This window comes from Somniosus microcephalus, chromosome 6 (genome assembly GCF_052327205.1).
Source record: "Somniosus microcephalus isolate GS21.2 chromosome 6, FLI_Smic_1.0, whole genome shotgun sequence".
Lineage (NCBI taxonomy): Eukaryota > Metazoa > Chordata > Chondrichthyes > Squaliformes > Somniosidae > Somniosus > Somniosus microcephalus.
The window spans coordinates 247644902-247664501 of NC_140992.1; the positions used below are offsets into that span (position 1 = coordinate 247644902).

Below are 19600 nucleotides of genomic sequence, written 5' to 3' on the forward strand. Positions count from 1 at the left end.
AAGTACCACTGGCCATTTTTCAGATGGTAACCAGCAACTGAAGCAAATACACTTGAGGATAAATTTGGGGCCTTAAATTCATTCTTGTACTGCTTCACATTACTACAGTCCATGACTCGAAGTACAAATCAAATTTAATCACCGAGACGCTTCTTCAATTGAACTTACCGACATTAATAACTATGCTGAATATTTCAGAATGCATTATTCTTCTACAAGCAAGTTACCCAACTCTAATTTTTATAATTTGAAGTAATTCTTCGACTGTTCAAAAAAAATCCTCAAAATCTGTAAATTCATTTTAATTTTTAATTTTTCTAATTTTATCCTCCTTTCTCCCAATTTTCCCCGTCATATCTTGTCCAAGTGGCCACACTCATATTTAAGTCTAGACAGTGATAGGCAGCAGGCTATTTAACAGAAGAGGAAATCACACCTGAACCAGATTCCGTTTACACATGGCAGGCGCACACATGCAAATAGGGAGTATTGCGGATGAATAGCACTGAGGAGTGGGCTATTTTACCCTTTCTAGCCCAGGAACGTTGAAATCAGCTAAGTCAGCACAGACGTGGGGAACCATCTGTTGTATATAACTCAGCTATTCACCTCCTCAAGAAGTTGAGCCTTCAGGAAAGCGTAGATTATTCTGTTTCAACAGCAGCTCCATACACTGCAAGTAAATTTATTTTGAATTAAGTTATATAGGATTTGGTTGCAGTATGTGGTTTCTAGATGTGAAATTGTAGTTCTAGTTTAAAATAATAAACTAAACTAAAGATTTACTGAATACTCTCCATTTCTTTTCTGAATGACCATAAACCTGTGCATTTGTTGGAACCTGTCCTGATACATTACAGAGCCAAGAACTGTTGTGAATCAGTTTTTATTATAGCTAACTTTTCTAAATGACAGAGTTTTAAAAAGAAATCACCTGGGGACAGAAGCATAAAGGCTTCAAGCCTCTTGTATAATATTCTAGCTAATAAATATATATATAGCGCATTTTTCATGCAGTATTGTAGGGTATTAATTAAGTTAACTTTAAATTTATGCCAAATCATTGAATATTTTTTCAGAATATGAGAAAACAAATCTTGTTTCTGACCTTTCATTTATTGCTAGATTGTGAAATATTTATTTTACTGCACAATTCAATGACAAAATATAATATAAGATGCAGCTAAAGAAATTCCCCTACAGGATTCATTATTTCATTCACTTTAATGCAATTTGTTCCTATGTGAATAATGTTTTGTGATATGGACAGAAACTGGTAAGCTCGGTTAATAATCGTTGATCAATGCTACCAATTATCACCAACTGTCGTCTCTGACACTTTGCCTGATTCCACAGCAGTGAACAGCACCAAGGCAAGGTTATAATACAAAGTACAGTAATTACACAAAAATGCTAAAGATTTTACATCCATTATTTGCTGAGCCCAGTCTCATTTTTCAACAGCCTTGGAGATGGCCTTCTCAAGAGTACATAAGGGAAAAAAAAACTAAACAGAAATGTGAAAATTATATCCATTATCCAGTGATTAAAAGGTCCAGACAAAACCTTGGTCATTATAAAGAACTTACAGCAATTTGTTTTTCCAGATTTTCTTTTGTTGTACGTAGGGTACGGTTCTCCTTCTTGCACTCAGTTACCTTAGCAACATACTCCTGTCAAATAAAGAATATTGAATAGATATGATTATTTACTGTGTATTTTATGAACTGATTCCTTTTAACATTGAGATTCTACCTTTCTAGATTTTACAAGACTTGTAGCAAGTTGATCAACAGAAGATTTTTTTAAATATAAATTGGAAAATTATTTCTTCCCATACAATGCAAATCCTTAATTACAATTTGGTAAATATAAAATTTAACTTTCTGAAAAATAGAAGCTCAAATAAATCAGTTGTGAAGCTTAAATTTATGCTATGCAGTATCTATGACAACTCTCGACTCCAGGTACCAGTCTGAAGCCAGAATTTACAGCAAACTTGTAAATATAATTTCACACGTGGACAACATTGAGATAACGTGATGGTTCTCTTCCAGTTCCTGGAGACAAGTTGACCAAGGTGTGTAACCACCAGTGCACAGGTAGCTATTGAGAACCATAGATGAAAGCTATGTGCTAAGCCAGAACCAACTTTCGGAGCCAAAGGATACAGCTGTTTAAAAGGTGTTATTGTGGCAGAGCCACCAGGGGATTCTGATCTAATGTACATAATTATCTTTAACAAATTATTAGCTACAGAATGAATCTGTATCTTTGTTCATATTATTGCATGTACATAGCACGGTCCCTTTAAGAATGAGACCAAACGCGATGACGTCATCATGTTGATCACGTGATGCAGCGGCGGGAAAACGTGATGACGTCATGACGTCAGGCTGGGGAGCTGCCCTAGCCAGTCCTCGTGGAGCCAGCAAAGAGTATAGATCTGTAATTTAGTTCTCCTGTGTTTTCGTGTTAAACTCTGTTGAATAGTATTAAACATCGTTTGTTTGATAGACTGACTCGACCTCAGTCCTTTAGTTAGGAATCTAGCCATTCCTACAGTAGTGACCCCGAATTTTCGTGAACAACTTTCGCGGAAGCGAAGCAAAGCGAAATGAAACATGGAAGCGAACTCCGTGGCTTTGAAGCTCCCACAGTTTTGGGAACAACAGGCGGCCTCCTGGTTCGTACAAGCAGAAGCACAATTCGAACTCCGAAACATCGTTGCGGATCAGACCCATTACCTTTACGTGGTCTCCGCACTCGACACCTCCACGGCCTCACGGATCATCAGCCAGCTCGATAACCCCCCGGTTGACAGCAAGTATGATACTCTTAAAGCGCGGTTAATACAGGTTTTCGGGCTCACGAAGGTGGAGCGTGCCCGCCGACTGCTCGCTATGCCCGGGCTTGGCGATTCCAAGCCATCTGAGTTAATGAGCCAGATGCTCACGCTCCTTGGCTCCGAACCACAATGTTTCCTCTTTCGGGAGTTATTCCTGAGTCAACTAGCCGAGCAGGTTCAGGCTGCCCTCGCCAGATCGGAAGCCACAGATTGCGCAGCACTTGCTGCAGAAGCAGATACGATTTATGCGGTCACGCAGCAAAACTGCGCCGCCACGAGGCACCCCTCCCCCGCGAACGCCGCCCCAACGCCTCCATCCCCCGGCTTGTGCTTTTACCACGCCCGTTTTGGCGCGAAAGCCAGAGGTTGCTGCCCTCCCTGCAGTTTCGCGCCTAAACAAAAAAACCAACATCAACACCAGCAGCAACTCCAGAAAAGGAGGACCGAGTCTGAGGGACGTTCCGCGGCCGCGATGGCGATTGGAAATTCCGGGAAGCACCTCTACATTACAGATTCCCTCTCGGGCCGGCGCTTTTTATGCGACACCGGGGCGCAGTGTTGCATCCTTCCTGCCTCAGCACTCGATATTCAGTCTGGGAGGCACGGCCTCTCCCTCGAGGCAGCTAATGGCGAGGCCATTCGTACCTTTGGCAAACGGCGGGCAACGGTTTCAGTGGGAATTCATCACAGCCAAGGTTTCGCAAGCCATCCTCGGTGCGGATTTCTTATGCGCCAACAGCCTCTTGGTGGATGTAAGAAATCGTCGATTGGTTAACGCGGCCACCTTCCACTCCATCCCTTGCTTCCGCAGTTCCGCAACATCGCACACTGTCGCCTGCACGTTGCCCTCGCCGGACGAGTTCACTCGCCTATTAGGTGAATTCCCGGAGCTGACCAAGCCCACTTTCTCCTCCTCGGCCACTAAGCATGGTGTTGAACACCACATTACTACGACTGGCTCTCCAGTTTACGCACGAGCTCGGCGCCTGGAACCCGGCAAGCTCGCAGCTGCGAAGGCAGAATTTGCCACGATGGAACGGCTGGGGATTATTTGCCGGTCGAATAGTCCCTGGTCCTCGACTCTCCACATCGTCCCGAAGCCCGGCGGCGGATGGCAGCCATGCGGGGACTACCGACGCCTTAATGACGCCACTACTCCCGATCGGTACCCGATCCCGCATATTCAGGATTTCTCTGCCCATTTGGCGGGAAACTCAATCTTCTCCAAGGTCGATCTCGTCCGTGGCTACCACCAAGTTCCCGTACACCCGCAAGACGTCCAGAAAACTGCAGTCATCACTCCCTTTGGACTGTTCGAGTTTCTACGGATGCCATTTGGGCTCAAGAACATTGCACAGGCTTTTCAGCGACTAATGGATTCGGTCCTGCAGGATCTTATTTGTCTACCTCGACGACATCCTGATAGCCAGCTCTACCAAAGAGGAACACGTCTCCCATCTACGCACCCTCTTTCGGCGCCTCAGCCAACATGGCCTCATAATCAACCCGGCCAAGTGTCAGTTCGGCCTACAGCAGATTGACTTCTTGGGCCACCGCATTACTTCGGAGGGCGCAATTCCGCTGCAATCAAAGGTCGAAGCAATTACGGCATTCCCAAGGCCGCAGTCCACCACAGCTCTTCAAGAATTCCTGGGCATGGTGAATTTCTACCACCGCTTTGTACCGAAAGCAGCACAACTCATGCAGCCCCTCTACGAGGCCCTCAAAGGCAAGGCGGGAAAGGATACAATAGCCTGGACGGTCGAAATGGACAACGCTTTCGACAACACAAAAACCGCTCTAGCCAATGCAACTATGTTGGCGCACCCTCTGCCAGGTGCCACCATCGCCCTTACCACCGACACTTCCGACTATGCCATAGGCGCCGTACAGGAACAGTGGGTCAACGGGACGTGGCAACCACTGGCAATTTTCAGCCGCCAACTCCAGCGCAATGAACGCAAATACAGCACTTTCGACCAGGAGTTGCTGGAGCTGTTCCTGCTATCCGCCATTTCCGTTTTTTGTTAGAAGGACGTCCCTTCACTGCGTTTGTAGATCACAAACCACTGACCTTCGCCATGGCCAAGACTGCCGAACCGTGGTCGGCTCGACAGCAGCGACAGCTAACTTTCATTTCCGAATTCACGACAGACATCCAACACGTAGCTGGCAAGGACAACTTGGTAGCTGATTGCCTTTCTCGCGCGACCGTACGAGCGGTCCAGCTGGGCATCAATTATGCCCTCATGGCCACCGATCAGGCGTATCGCACTGACACCTCTAGCCTCCAACCGGCCGATGTGCAATTCCACGCAGCAGGCACCTCGTTACTCTGCGAAGTCTCCATGGGAGATCCCCATCCGATCGTTCCAGTTGCCTGGCGCCGCAAAGTTTTTGACGCCATACATGGTCTTTCCCATCCTGGCGTGAAGGCATCTCAAAAATTAATGTCGGCTAAGTTCGTCTGGAGAGGAATGCGTAAGGATATCCGCGACTGGGCTAACACCTGCGTCGTCTGTCAAAAGTCTAAGGTGCAACGTCACGTCAAGGCCCCATTGGCCACGTTCGCAGTACCAGAAGGTCGATTTGACCATGTCAACGTGGACCTCGTCGGGCCGCTTCCACCGTCACAGGGGTTCACACACATCCTCACCATGGTCGATCGTACTACTAGATGGCCAGAGGCAGTTCCTTTGGCGTCTACTATGTCCGCTGATGTCGCCAGAGCATTCCTCTCCTCGTGGGTCGCACGTTTCGGCGGACATTTCTTCAGACCGCGGTCCACAGTTCTCTTCCGAGCTCTGGAACGCTGTGGCCCAGGGTCTCGGCACCAAGCTTCACCGCACCACGGCATATCACCCGCAGGCAAACGGTTTGTGTGAACGTTTCCACAGATCGTTAAAGGCATCGCTGAGGGCCAGCCTCCAAGGCGCCGGATGGGTGGATAAGCTTCCGTGGGTCATGTTGGGTCTTCGCACGGCACCCCAAAGAGGACCTGCAATCGTCCGCCGCGGAGCTCGTGTACGGCCAGCCACTCCGCGTACCGGGAGATTTCCTGCCGCTTCCAACTGAGCCGTGGTCCGCAGCCGACCAACTCAGCAACCACCGGGCAACAGCCAAGGCTTTTGCGCCTATCCCAACTTCGCATCACGGCCTTCCATCTTCACACGTACCAGCGGAGCTAAAGAATGCTGAATTTGTATTCATTCATCATGATGCCCATAGGGATCCGCTCAAGGCCCCTTACACAGGCCCTTTCCGCGTACTGGAGACAGGCGACAAGAGTTTCTCCGTAGACATCGGTGGTAAACCCGATCACATATCCATTGACCGTCTCAAACTGGCACACCTGGGCATCGACCGGCCAGTAGAGACCGCACAGCCACCACGACGTGGTCGACCTCCCGCTGCATCCACGCCAGACCCAAGGCTTCCATCCGCCAGCCCGCCAGCTGTTCAACAACGTCCACTCCAAGAATACAGGAGTCGCTCTGACAGGCTTGTCAGACCTCCTAGTCGATTGACTTTTACTGTTAAAGACAATTCTGGGGGGGGGCGCATGTGGCAGAGCCACCAGGGGACTCTGATCTAATGTACATAATTATCTTTAACAAATTATTAGCTACAGAATGAATCTGTATCTTTGTTCATATTATTGCATGTACATAGCGCGGTCCCTTTAAGAATGAGACCAAACGCGATGACGTCATCACGTTGATCACGTGATCCTCCAGCGGCAGGAAAACGTGATGACGTCAGGCTGGGGAGCCGCCCTAGCCAGTCCTCGTGGAGCCAGCAAAGAGTACAGACCTGTAATTTAGTTCTCCTGTGTTTTCGTGTTAAACTCTGTTGAATAATATTAAACATCATTTGTTTGATAGACTGACTCGACCTCAGTCCTTTAGTTAGGAATCTAGCCATTCCTGCATTATCACTATTCTAAACAACCATACAACCCGGGTTTTTATAGGTAGGGACACTAATTTTTTATTATTATTCGTTCATGGGATGTTGGCGTCGCTGGCAAGGCCAGCATTTATTGCCCACCCCTAATTGCCCTCGAGAAGGTGGTGGTGGGCCGTCTTATTGAACCACTGCAGTCCGTGTGTGTGAAGGTACTCCCACAGTGCTGTTAGGTAGAGAGTTCCAGGATTTTGAGCCAGCGACGATGAAGGATCGGCGATATATTTCTAAGTCAGGATGGTGTGTGACTTGGAGGGGAACTTGGAGGTGGTGGTGTTCCCATGCGCCTGCTGCCCTTGTCCTTGTCCTTCTAGGTGCAAGAGGTCGCGGGTTTGGGAGGTGCTGCCGAAGAAGCCTTGGCAAGTTGCTGCAGTGCATCTTGTAGATGGTACACACTGCAACCATGGTACGCCGGTGGTGGAGGGAGTGAATGTTTAAGGTGGTTGATGGGGTGCGAATCAAGCTGGCTGCTTTGTCCTGGATGGTGTCAAGCTTCTTGAGTGTTGCTGGGGCTGCACTCATCCAGGCAAGTGGAGAGTATTCCATCACACTCCTTACTTGTACCTTGTAGATGGTGGAAAGGCTTTGGGGAGTCAGGAGGTGAGACACTGCTCTTGTTGCCACAGTATGTAGTAATTCAAAAGCAAGGAATAATGATTAATCTATAGAAGACATTGTTTAGGCCATAGCTAGAGGATTCTGTGCAGTTGTAGTTGGAGTATTGTGTTTTGAGGAAAACTGGAAGCTTGGAAATGGGACAATGTAAGGATTAAGAGTTAAGGATATAGTTATACAGAGAGAGACTTAAAAACTAGGGTCCAGAAATTGGGCTACTTACCGCTACGAGTTAGCACTGCAATCCTGGTGAAAAATGGCAGCCGCCACGCTAACAACCTTCTCTGTCGCGGGACTCGGCAGGCACCATTTTGGTGAGGGCCTTAGCACTGCCGATAGCAGTGATGGCCCTGGAGATGCAACGCTGACTTAACGTCACACTCTGTGCACTTGGACCTTAGCGCTGGGTCCTAAGCTCGCCCTGAAAAGCAAACGTGCAGCAGACTGACAGATGTCAGTACTTCTTAAAGGGACTCACACATCTTTCAGGTAATTTTGCCTTTAAGCTTTTGGACTGGATTTTTATATTTTATTGAAATAGTGGCTTGATGTTTAAAATATATTTTTTTAAGTGTGCAAGGAGTGCTGCTGGACACCTACAAGGCCTCAGGTGGTAAAGGAAGGCCTCTGAGAAGACAGAAAATGCTGGAAAAACTCAACAGCTCAAGCAGCATCCGTGGAAAGAAAGTCTTGCATTTATATAGCGCCTTTCACGACCACTGGACGTCTCAAAGTGCTTTCCAGCCAATTAAGTACTTTTGAAGTGGAGTCACTGTTGTAATGTGGGAAATGCAGCAGCAATTTATGCACAGCAAGCTCGCACAAAACAGCAATGTGAAAATGTGATGTTGGTTGCGGAAGAAATATTGGTCAGGACACCGGGGATAACTCCCCTACTCTTCTTCGAAATAGTGCCATGGGATCTTTTACGTCCACCTCAGAGAGCAGACGGGGCCTCGGTTTAATGTCTCACCCGAAAGACAGCACCTCCCACAGTGCAGCACTCCCTCAGCACCGCACTGGAGTGTCAGCCTAGCTTTATGTGCTCAAGTCCATGGAGTGGGACTTGAACCCACAACCTTCTGACTCAGAGGCGAGTGTGCTACCAACTGAGCCACAGCTGACACTGTGGAAAGAGAAACATAGTTCACGTCTCAGGGCGAGATGCTACCCATCCTGCTGAGTATTTCCAGCATTTTATGCTTTTATTTCAGATTTACAGCATCCGCTCGCAGAGGGAAGAGGAAAAAGCAGAAGAGGAGGAAGCAGAAGGAAGGATGCAACCCAGACAGCCCCTTTCTGGCCAGGATATCCGGGATGGAATCATCCACCTGCGGTCCCAGTGACCATAAACCCAATTCTCCTTTCAACATTTGTCCCATGCCTTACCTTCACTCTGTTACTTACCATCACAGCATCCTCTTGGCCACAATGCTGAAATAAAAGCCACAACAAAGCAAACTTTCCAATCTAACTTTATACATCTATCTATCCATTACTGTACCGTGGCTGCAGTGTGTACCATCCACAAGATGCACTGCAGCAACTCACCAAGGCTTCTTCAGCAGCACCTCCCAAACCTGCGACCTCTACCACCCAGAAGGACAAGGGCAGCAGGCGCAGAGGAATACCACCACCTCCAAGTCACACACTACCCTGACTTGGAAGTATATCGCTAGGTCAAAATCCTGGCACTCCCTAACAGCACTGTGGGAGTACCTTCACCATATGGACTGCAGTGCTTCAAGGCGGCTCACCACCACCTTCTCAAGGGCATTTAGGGATGGGCAATAAATGCTGGCCTTGCCAGTGACGCCCACATCCCATGAACGAATAATAAAAAAATGACATCAAGAAACCAACTAATCACCCTTATGCATTCCCTTACTGACTGTTTTGTGTGCGCCTTTGCCTATCCTACTGATGTCACGCACTGCTACCCCAGTGGCTGCAGCATGGCTGGTGGAAGGCTGCTGACTTTGTGGGAGACACTACATATGGCCTTGCAGGACAACCTCGAGGAGCTCGCAACTGGGAGTGTGAAATCGAGCGACAGTGTTTCTTCTTCTTCTTCTCGGCTAACCACTGGCTGGGCAGGCTGCATTTCTTGGCTATCTGAAATGAGGAAGGCACAAGGGTGGACTTGTGGTGAAGGGAGGGTGGGAAAGCAAGAGGTGCATACCAGAAGAACGATAACTTGAAGATACCAGTATCTTCTATCCTTTCAGCCCCGTCGCTGGCCAAAGGCTCAGCCATGCCCCTGCCAAGAATGGCCAGCACGTCTCCTTCAACATAGAAGATAGGAGCAGGAGTAGGCCATTCGGCCCCTTGAGCCTGCTCCGCCATTTATTGAGATCATGGCTGATCATCAAAATTCAGTACCCTGTCCCTGCTTTCTCCCCATATCCCTTGATGCTTTTAGCCTTAAGAAATATAGCTACCTCCTTCTTGAATATATTTAATGAATTGGCCTCACCTGCCTTCTGTGGTAGAGAATTCCACAGGTTCACCACTCTCTGGGTGAAGAAATTCCTCATCTCAGTCCTAAATGGCTTACCCCTTATCCTTAGACTGTGGCCGCTGGTTCTGGACACCCCCGCCATCGGGAACATCCTTCCTGCATCTAGTCTGTCTAGTCCTGTTAGAATTTTATAAGTTTCAATGAGATCCCCTCTCATTCTTCCAAACTCTAGCGAATATAAGCCTAATCGACCCCATCGCTCTTCATACGTCATTCCTGCCATCCCAGGTATCAGTCTGGTGAATCTTCGCTGCACTCCCTCCATGGCAAGAACATCTTTCCTCAGATAAGGCAACCAAAACTGCACACAATACTCAAGGTGTGGTCTCACTAAGGCTCTGTACAACTGCAAGACATCCTTGCTCCTGTACTCGAATCCTCTCGCTATGAAGGCCAACATACCATTTGCCTTCTAAACCGCCTGATGAACCTGCATGCTTACCTTCAGCGACTGGTGCACAAGGACACCCAGGTCTCGTTGCACTTCCCCTTCTCCCAATCTATTGCCATTCAGATAATAATCTGCCTTCCTGTTTTTGCCACCAAAGTGGATAACTTCGCATTTATCCACATTATACTGCATCTGCCATTCATCTGCCTAATCACCCAACCTGTCCAAATCATACTGGAGTTTCTCTGCATCCTCCTCACAGCACACACGCCCACCCAACTTTGTGTCATCTGCAAACTTGGAGATATTACATCTAGTTCCCTCATCTAGGTCATTAATATATATTGTGAATAGCTGGGGTCCTAGCACCGATCCCTGCGGTACCCCACTAGTCACTGCCTGCCACTCGGAAAAAGACCCGTTTATTCCAACTCTTTGCTTCCTGTCTGCCAACCAGTTCTCTATCCAAGTCAGTACCTTACCCCCAATCCCATGTGCTTTAAATTTGCACGTTAATCTCTTATGCGGGTCCTTATCGAAAGCCTTCTGAAAGTCCAAATACACCACATCCACTGGTTCTCCCTTATCTATTCTACCAGTTACATCCTCAAAAAATTCCAGTAGATTAGTCAAGCATGATTTACCTTTTGTAAATCCATGTTGACTTTGTCCGATCCTGTCACTGTTTTCCAGGTGCTCTACTATTACACCTTTTATAATGGACTCTAGCATTTTCCCCACTACCGATGTCAGGCTTACCGGTCTATAATACCCCGTTTTCTCTCTACCACCTTTTTTAAATAGTGGGGTTACATTAGCCACCCTCCAATCCATGGGAACTGTGCCAGAGTCTATCGAATTTTGGAAGATGACCAGCAATGCATCTACTATTTCTAGGGCCACTTCCTTAAGTACCCTAGGATGTAGATTCAGGCCCTGGGGATTTATTGGCCTTCAATCCCGTCAATTTTCCTAACACCATTTCCCTCCAAGGGGGTGAGATGGAGCTAGGAATGAGGTGTGCCTCGTGTTTGGTACAGATTGTTGGTAGGTGAGTGATTGAGAATGGGGGGGCGGGGTAGGAGTTGTGCGTTGAGCATTATGTGAGGCTAGTGGTGCAGTTGGTAGGAGACGGCTCTTAAAGATGCATTCACTGACCTTGACCATTGGTCATGAAGCTTCTTTGGGCACTGGAGCCAGGACGTGGGGGGCGATACTGCTGGCAGTGACAGCCTCGGTGATCTGGTCCCACACAGTTCTTTCTGGAGGGCATCCTGGCCCCTGTGGGTAGAGGGTCTCTCTTGCAGTGTTGACCGCCTGCACAAAGCTGGAGTGCTGAGCGCGAGACCCTGAGCGCCCCTTCCCTGGATTGCAGAGCCATTTGCATTAGTGCTGAAGCATTTTTCCCATTTTTTTTATGTGCGGAATGCAATTCAGCTTTAAGAGCTGAAGACTCCGATTTGGGAGTTCTTTTTGATGATAATTTTTTTTCAGAAGGCAGTTGAGCTATAAGGGCTAAAAAGTGCCCATTTTTAAATTATTTTTATTTTGTTCATTTAAGAAGCAGTTCCCCTTAAAACTGCTTTCTGAAATGACCGCCATGCTTTAGGAGAAGGCTGTTCGTGCTGCAATGACACTACGGCCACGCTACTTTGGGCCTCCTGCCGGAATAAACGCCACGAAAACGGCCTTGCACGGTACGTTTAGCACTAAGTTAATGTTAATTAGCAACTAGCGCCAATTTACCAGTCCTGCCAGCACCATCAATTTCAGCAGCCGTTAACTACGGCCCGCAGTGACACCGGTAGGTTTTTAGCGATCTTCAATTTCTAGGCCTAGGTCTAGGTCTGTATTCATTGGGACAAAGGTTAAGGGATATCAAATAGAAATTCTCTCATTTCTGAAAGGCTTTGAGGGGGGTAAATAATGAAGGATTATTTACTTTCACCAACCAGTGGAAATACGATTATTTCTGATGGGCGGTGAACATAAGAACAACATAAGACGTAGGAGCAGTAGGTGGTCATTTGGCCCCTCGAGCCTGCTCCGCCATTCAATAAGATCATGGCTGATGTGATCTTGGCCTCAACTCCAGTTCCCTGCCCGCTCCCCATAACCCTCGACTCCCTTACCATTAAAAAATCTGTCTATCTCCACCTTAAATATATTCAAAGACCCAGCCTCCACAGCTCTCTGGGGAAGAGAATTCCAAAGATTCATGACCCTCAGAGAAGAAATTCCTCCTCATTTGTGTTTTAAATGGGTGCCCCCTTATTCTGAAATTATGCCCCCTAGTTCTGGATTCCCCCACGAGGGGAAACATCCTCTCTGCATCTACCCTGTCAAGCCCCTTCAGAATCTTATATGTTTCAATAAGATCCCCTCTCATTCTTCTAAACTCCAATGAGTATAGACCCAACCTGCTCAACCTTTCTTCATAAGACAACCCCTTCATCTCCGGAATCAACCTCGTGAACCTTCTCTGAACTGTCTCCAATGCAAGTATATCTTTCTTTAAATAAGGAGACCAAAACTGTACGCAGTACTCCAGGTGTGGTCTCACCAACGCCCTGTACAGTTGTAACAGGACTTTCCTACTTTTATATTCCATTCCCTTTGCAAAAAAGGCCAACACTCCATTTGCCTTCCTAATTACTTGCTGTACCTGCATGCTAACTTTTTGTGATTCATGTACAAGGACCCCACCCCAGATCCCTCTGTACCTCCACAATTTGTAACCTCTCCCCATTTAAATAATAATTTGCTTTTTTATTTTTCCTACCAAAGTGGATGACCTCACATTTCCCTGCATTAAACTCCATCTGTCAGATTTTTGCCCACTCACTTAACCTATCTATATCCCTTTGGAGATTCTTTGCGTCCTCCACACAGTTAGCTTTCCCACCTATCTTTGTATCATCAGCAAATTTGGCTACATTACACTCGGTTCCTTCATCCAAGTCATTAATATAGATTGTAAGTATTTGAGGCCCCAGCACTGATCCCTGCGGCACCCCACTAGTTACAGTTTGCCAACCTGAAAATGACCGATTTATCCCGACTGTTTTCTGGTCGTTAGCCAATCCTCTATCCAAGCTAATATATTACCCCCAACCCCGTGAGCTCTTATCTTGTGCAGTAACCTTTTATGTGGCACCTTATCGAATGCCTTCTGGAAATCCAAATACACGACATCTACTGGTTCCCCTTTATCCACCCTGCTCATTACATCCTCAAAGAACTCCAGCAAATTTGTCAAACATGATTTCTTTTTCATAAAACCATGCTGACTCAGCTTGAATATATTATATTTTCTAAATGTCCTGCTATCACTTCCTTAATGATGGACTCCAGCATTTTCCCAATGACAGAGGTTAGGCTAACTGGTCAATAGTTGCCCACTTTCTGTCTCCCGGCTTTCTTAAATAGGGGCGTTACATTTGCGGTTTTCCAGTCCGCTGGGACCTCTCCAGAATCCAGGGAATTTTGGTAGATTACAACCAATGTATCCACTATCTCTGAAGCCACCTCTTTTAAAACTCTAGGATGCAGGCCATCGGATCCAGGGGACTTGTCCACCGGGTCCAAGGGACTTGTCCACCTAATTCCCCAGACTCATCCTCTAGGGGACTAATGCTTACTTTAGCTGCTCTCTTCCTTTTTATATACCTGCAGAAGAACCTCTTACTGTCTGTTTTTAGATTTCTTGCTAACTTACTCTCATAAGCTACCTTCTCTATCATTTTTTTAGTCGTCCTCTGCTGGTTTTTAAAAATTTCCCAATCCTCTGGCCTTCTACTATTCTTCACAACATCGTATGCTTATGTTTTCAATTTGCTACCATCTTTTACTTCCTTAGTTAGCCGCGGATGGTTCATCCTTCTCTTAGAGTCTTTCTTTCTCATTGGAATATATCTTTGTTGAGTGTTATGGAATATATCCTTAAATGTTTGCCACTGCTTTTCATACTCCCATGTGTTCATCAACACCTTCAATTTACCTGCCTTACTCGTAAGACTCCTTGCATTAAAATAAATGCTATCCAGCCTTGCCATACTCCCTTGTGCCGTTACATATTTGCTCTGCCTTCCAGACTGACTTGTTTTTTCCTCTATATTTGGCTGTGCATCACCCCCTACTATAGCTCCACTCTGTATCCCAACCCCCTGCCAAGTTAGTTTAAAACCCCCCCAACAGCACTAGCAAACCTCCCCGCAAGGATGTTGGTCCCATTCCGGTTCAGGTGCAACCCGTCCGACTTGTACAGGTCTCAACTTCCCCAGAAACAGACCCAGTGATCCAGGAAACTAAAGCCCTCCCTCCTGCACCAACTCTTTAGCTATGCATTCATCTGCTCTATCCTCCTATTTCTATACTCACTAGCACGTGGCACCAGGAGTAATCCAGAGATTACAACCTTTGAGGTCCTGCTTTTTAATCTGCTACCTAGCTCCCTAAATTCTTGTTGAAGGATCTCGTCCCTCTTTCTACCTATGCCGTTGGTACCAATGTGAACCACGACCTGACTGTTCACCCTCCCCCTTCAGAATGCCCTGCAGCCGTTCAGTGACATCCTTGACCCTGGTACCAGGGAGGCAACATACCATCTTGGAGTCACGTCTGCGGCCGCAGAAACGTCTGTCTGCACCCCTCACTATTGAGTCTCCTACCACTATTGCCCTTCCACTCTTACTCCTCCCCCCTTGTGCAGCTGAGCCACCCACAGTGCCGTGAACTTGGCTCTGGCTGAACTCCTCAGAGGAACCGTCACTTTCACCATTTTCCAACACAGAAAAACGGTTGTTGAGTGAGATGCACTCTGGGGCTTTCCCGACTACCTGCCTGCCCCCCTTCTTCTGACTGGTGGTCACAATTCCCTCTCTGACTGCACTTTCTTAAGCTGCGGGGTGACCACGTCTAAAAACGTGCAATCCACGTAACTCTCAGCCTCGCAGATACACTGCAGAGCCTCCAGCTGATGCTCGAGCTCCGAAAACTGGATCTCAAGTTGGCCAAACCGTTGGCACTTACTGCACATGTGGTCATCCTGACTGCGAGAAGCGTCTAGGAATTCCCACATGCTGCAGGCCGTGCAACGCACGGGACTGAGGTCCCCGCCATACTTTAAAATTAAAAAACTCTTAGCTCAAATTTAAACTCTCGGATTCTCACTCTCCTGAACTACCTTAACTATGAACTACCTTAAAAGAAATAAACTTAAAATTGAAGGGAAAAAAAGCACTCACCCACTACTCACCAATCAGCTTCTTCCCCTGCGCCGGCATCACTTTCTGTACTGTGACATCATTCCGAATTCTGCCGCCGCTCCCGCTGCTCAACTGAGCCTGAAAATCACTGGCCTTTATTTTCTCCCACAGCCGCTGCTCCCTCGCGGGTCCGCCGCTCCCGCTTCACTTCAAGATCATTAATTAATCCAGCCTCGCTACACATTACCAGATCTAAAATAGTCTTCTCCCTGGTTGGTTCCACAATGTATTGTTCCAAGAAACCATCCCACATACATTCTAAGAACTCTTCCTCAAGTCTACCTTTGCCAATTTGCTTTGTCCAATCCATATGAAGATTAAAATCTCCCATGATTATAGCCATATCTTTCTTACAAGCCTCTATTATTTCTTGATTTATACTCTGTCCTACAGTGTGGCTACTGTTTGGGGGCCTGTAGACCACTCCCACCAGTGACTTCTTACCTTTATTATTTCTTATCTCCACCCAAATTGATTCTACACCTTGATCTTCTAAGCCAGTATCATTTCTCATTACTGCACTGATCTCATCCCTTATTAACAGAGCTACACCACCTCCTTTTCCTTTCTGCCTATCCTTACAAAATAGCAAATACCCCTGAATATTCAGTTCCCAGCCTTGGTCACCTTGCAACCATGTCTCTGCAATGGCTATCAGATCATACCCATTTATTTCTATTTGTGCTGTCAACTCATCTATCTTGTTACGAATGCTGTGTGCGTTGATATATAGAGCTTTTAAATTTTGTCTTTTTTTACCATTTTTCCCTACTCTGACCCCTCTTTCTGATGCACTCTTATGTGTATACGCTCTGTCCCTTCCTGTCACACTCTGGTTATCATTACCCCTATCGCTACCCTGTACTTTTGCCTTCTCATTTTTCTTTGGCTTTTTAAATTTCCGCTCAGCGTATCCCCCCCCACCCCCCAATATTTAGTTTAAAGCCCTATTTGCTTCGCCAGGACACTGGTCCCAGCCTGGTTCAAATGAAGCCCGACCCGATGGAACAGCTCCCTCTTATCCCAGTACTGGTGCCCAAGAATTGAAACCCATTTCTCCCACACCAATCTTTGAGCCACTCATTCATCTCGGTAATAAGGAGGCAGGAGCTTAGGATTAGTTCCAGAACATAAGAGGGGAGGTTTAAAAAAAGACATTTTCATGTAAATAGTTTTTAGGATACAGAACAGCAACACAAGTGGCCATTGAAACCAAATCAATCACAGCATTTAAGAGCATATGACAGGGTACAGGGAAAAGAATATGAAAATAGGCCTAGAGTTGGTAGTTGGGGTGGAGAGCTAGCAGTGGCGCAGACACATACTGAAATTCCTTTGACTATGTGCACGAGAAATAAAATATTCCCTTGAACAAGTGCAGCACCCATTTAAAGCATGCTCGAGAGTTGAATTTTAAATTGGTATTTGTTTTTGTGGGAGATGGTTTTAACCCAGCCTGCCCAATGGGAACGAAGTGGGGGGGCGGGGGGGGGGGGGGAATTAATGTACCTGGGACCACCTCGCCCCACACCATTTTAACTGACCTGTTTCTGGCTGCATGTCTGGCAACCGCCCCAGGCAAACAGAGTCTTAATTAAAAATAAAAATCACACTCCTAACACATCATACACGTTCCAACTACATTTTAAACTCAAAATAGCACATGCCCTGCCCATTCTCAGACCGGCCAGCAAAATCTAGTGGAATTGGTGTCAGAGCTCTCCTGAAGCACTATAAAAGGGGCTCTCAGACATCGCTCATTGGATCACAGGATCATTTGCTGTCTGGATTGTCAAGACTGTTTCCAGCTTCCAGATCGCTACTTCTACACTTTTGTTACCTTGCAAACCTTTACTCAGCTTTCTCTATGGGTGCTATCCTTACTTCATTCTTCTGGATAGCAGAAGACTTGGACGAGGAGCAGCAACCACAACGAGCATCAGCACCTGGACCCTCAGAAGACAACAGTTAAGAGGGGCCGTGCACAGGAGGCCATAACGAGCATACCAGGTCTAGAGGCCAAGACTTACTTTCTTGGGCCTAATTGTGAAGCAGTGTAGAAGGCAGGCTGTTGCAGACCTCTGCAACCTCCTTCAACAAGGCCTGCTGTCTGTTCTACCAGAGATGGGGCAAGAAATGTCCGTGACCCTCAAAGTCACCACAGCCCTGAATTTTTAATGCCACTGGCTCCTTTTAGGTTGCAACTGGGAACATCAGCCATATCTCACAGGCTGCACTTCGTAGCTGCATTACGCAGGTGACCAACATCCTCTTTGCCAGGGCTGAGCAGTACATCACCATCCCTACTGACCTTAGCAGTCAACACGACTGCTAAGTGCATGTGGCTTAGCAGCAGTTGCTGGCTTCCCTCACATGCAGGGCGTGATTGACTAAACACATGTGGCCATCAGGGCACCGGTACATGAGCCAGCAACATTCATCAACAGAAAAGGATTCCACTCTATCAATGTACGGATAGTGGCCAATCACAGGAGCATCATCAAACAAGGTGTCAGGGAGCTGCCAAAATGCTTTTATACTTGGAGACTCCAACATCCCCCGGCTATTCTACTCTGTGAGGCATGCGACAGGGTGGCAGCTGGGGGACAAGGGATACCACCTGCAGACCTGGCTGATAACACCAAAGCACAACTCCAGCACGCCCGAGCAGCACAGATACGATCAAAGCCAGTGCACAACCAGGATCTTTATAGAGCACACGATAAGACTGCTCTCGCAGAGGTTTAGATGTCTGGACCACTCAGGGGGCTCTCTACAATATACCCCTAACAAGAGTGTCACGCACACGATCATGGTCTGCTGCATACTGAACAACATTACATTGTAGAGGGGCCTGTATTTGGAAGAGAACAAGCAGCAGCAACAGTCGTCATTAGACAATAAGACCGGAGGGAAGGAGAGGAAACAGCAGAAGGAGGAGGGCCTTGCAGCAAGAGACGTCAGGGATCAGGTCATTGCTCAGCGATTCTGCTGAGCTTCTCACATCTCTGTCCTCTGATCTTATACAGAGCCCCTCTGCAAACAGCCCTGGTTACATTCTTCCCTACTCCCTTCATCCTGCATTGAAGAACATTCAAACAACTTCTATAACAGTTACATTCCAAACAAGGAGGTGCAGAAGCTGTTATGAAACCACTCTGCAGACCAAAGAGCCAAATGTAATAATGGTGATTAATTTAACAAACATCATAAATGCCTTCCATTCATATCTCACCCAGGTGATCAACCCATAGTGCTTTTCGTTAAAGAAGGTTTCTTAACTACTACCCTTAGTGTCCCGAGCTGAGCGGGTGGAAGGCAGCTGTTCCTCATGGGGAGACATTCGAGTTGCTCGTGGTTGGTGACTTCTGGGTGCTCGATTGTGTGAGGGCTCAGCCACAGGCATCTGCAACTTGGCTGCTGCTGGCCTAGTCTATCCTATCTGACTTCCTGGCACCATGGCAGGTACTGGTTCAGGGGTGCGGGGGAAATGTGAAAACTTGCCGACATCCCAAGAGAAACCAGCACGTACTGCTTCCATCACACCACCGCCACTCACTTTGGGCTGGGCCTCATCCCTTCCAATAACCTGCAGGAGAAGATTGCAGAAGGTGGACAACTTCTTCAAAGCCCCTATCCGTACAATTGACCAGTCTCTCCATTGTGAAGTCCAGTCTGAATGACAGCCATTTGAGCTTTTGCCCAAACTGCAAAGTTTGCTACCTTGGACTCCTGCCGTGAGGGCTTCACTGGAGCATTCCTGGATATCATCACTCTCTCCAGGGTAGACTGCAAAGTGATGATGCCATGCGAGATAAAACCAGAGGCTAGATGTCTGAGCTGAGCTACTGCCTCTAACATCGCCTGTCTCCGCCCCGTTTCAGCTCATCTGCTGCTGAAACCCTCATCCATGCCTTTTTACCTCGACTATTTCAATGCTCTCTTAACCAGCCTCCCAGCTTGCACCCGCCGTAAACTTGAATCCAAAGCTT

At 47.2% G+C, this 19600-nt stretch overlaps 1 protein-coding gene across 1 annotated transcript in view; it reads right to left on the minus strand.

Annotated features, from left to right (window-relative positions):
- The window catches only part of pmfbp1 (polyamine modulated factor 1 binding protein 1), an 840874-nt gene that overhangs the window by 702518 nt on the left and 118756 nt on the right, over positions 1-19600 (minus strand). Inside the window, 1 exon segment of the mRNA XM_085991731.1 lies at positions 1590-1673. Coding sequence (XP_085847857.1) covers positions 1590-1673 — 84 coding nt within the window.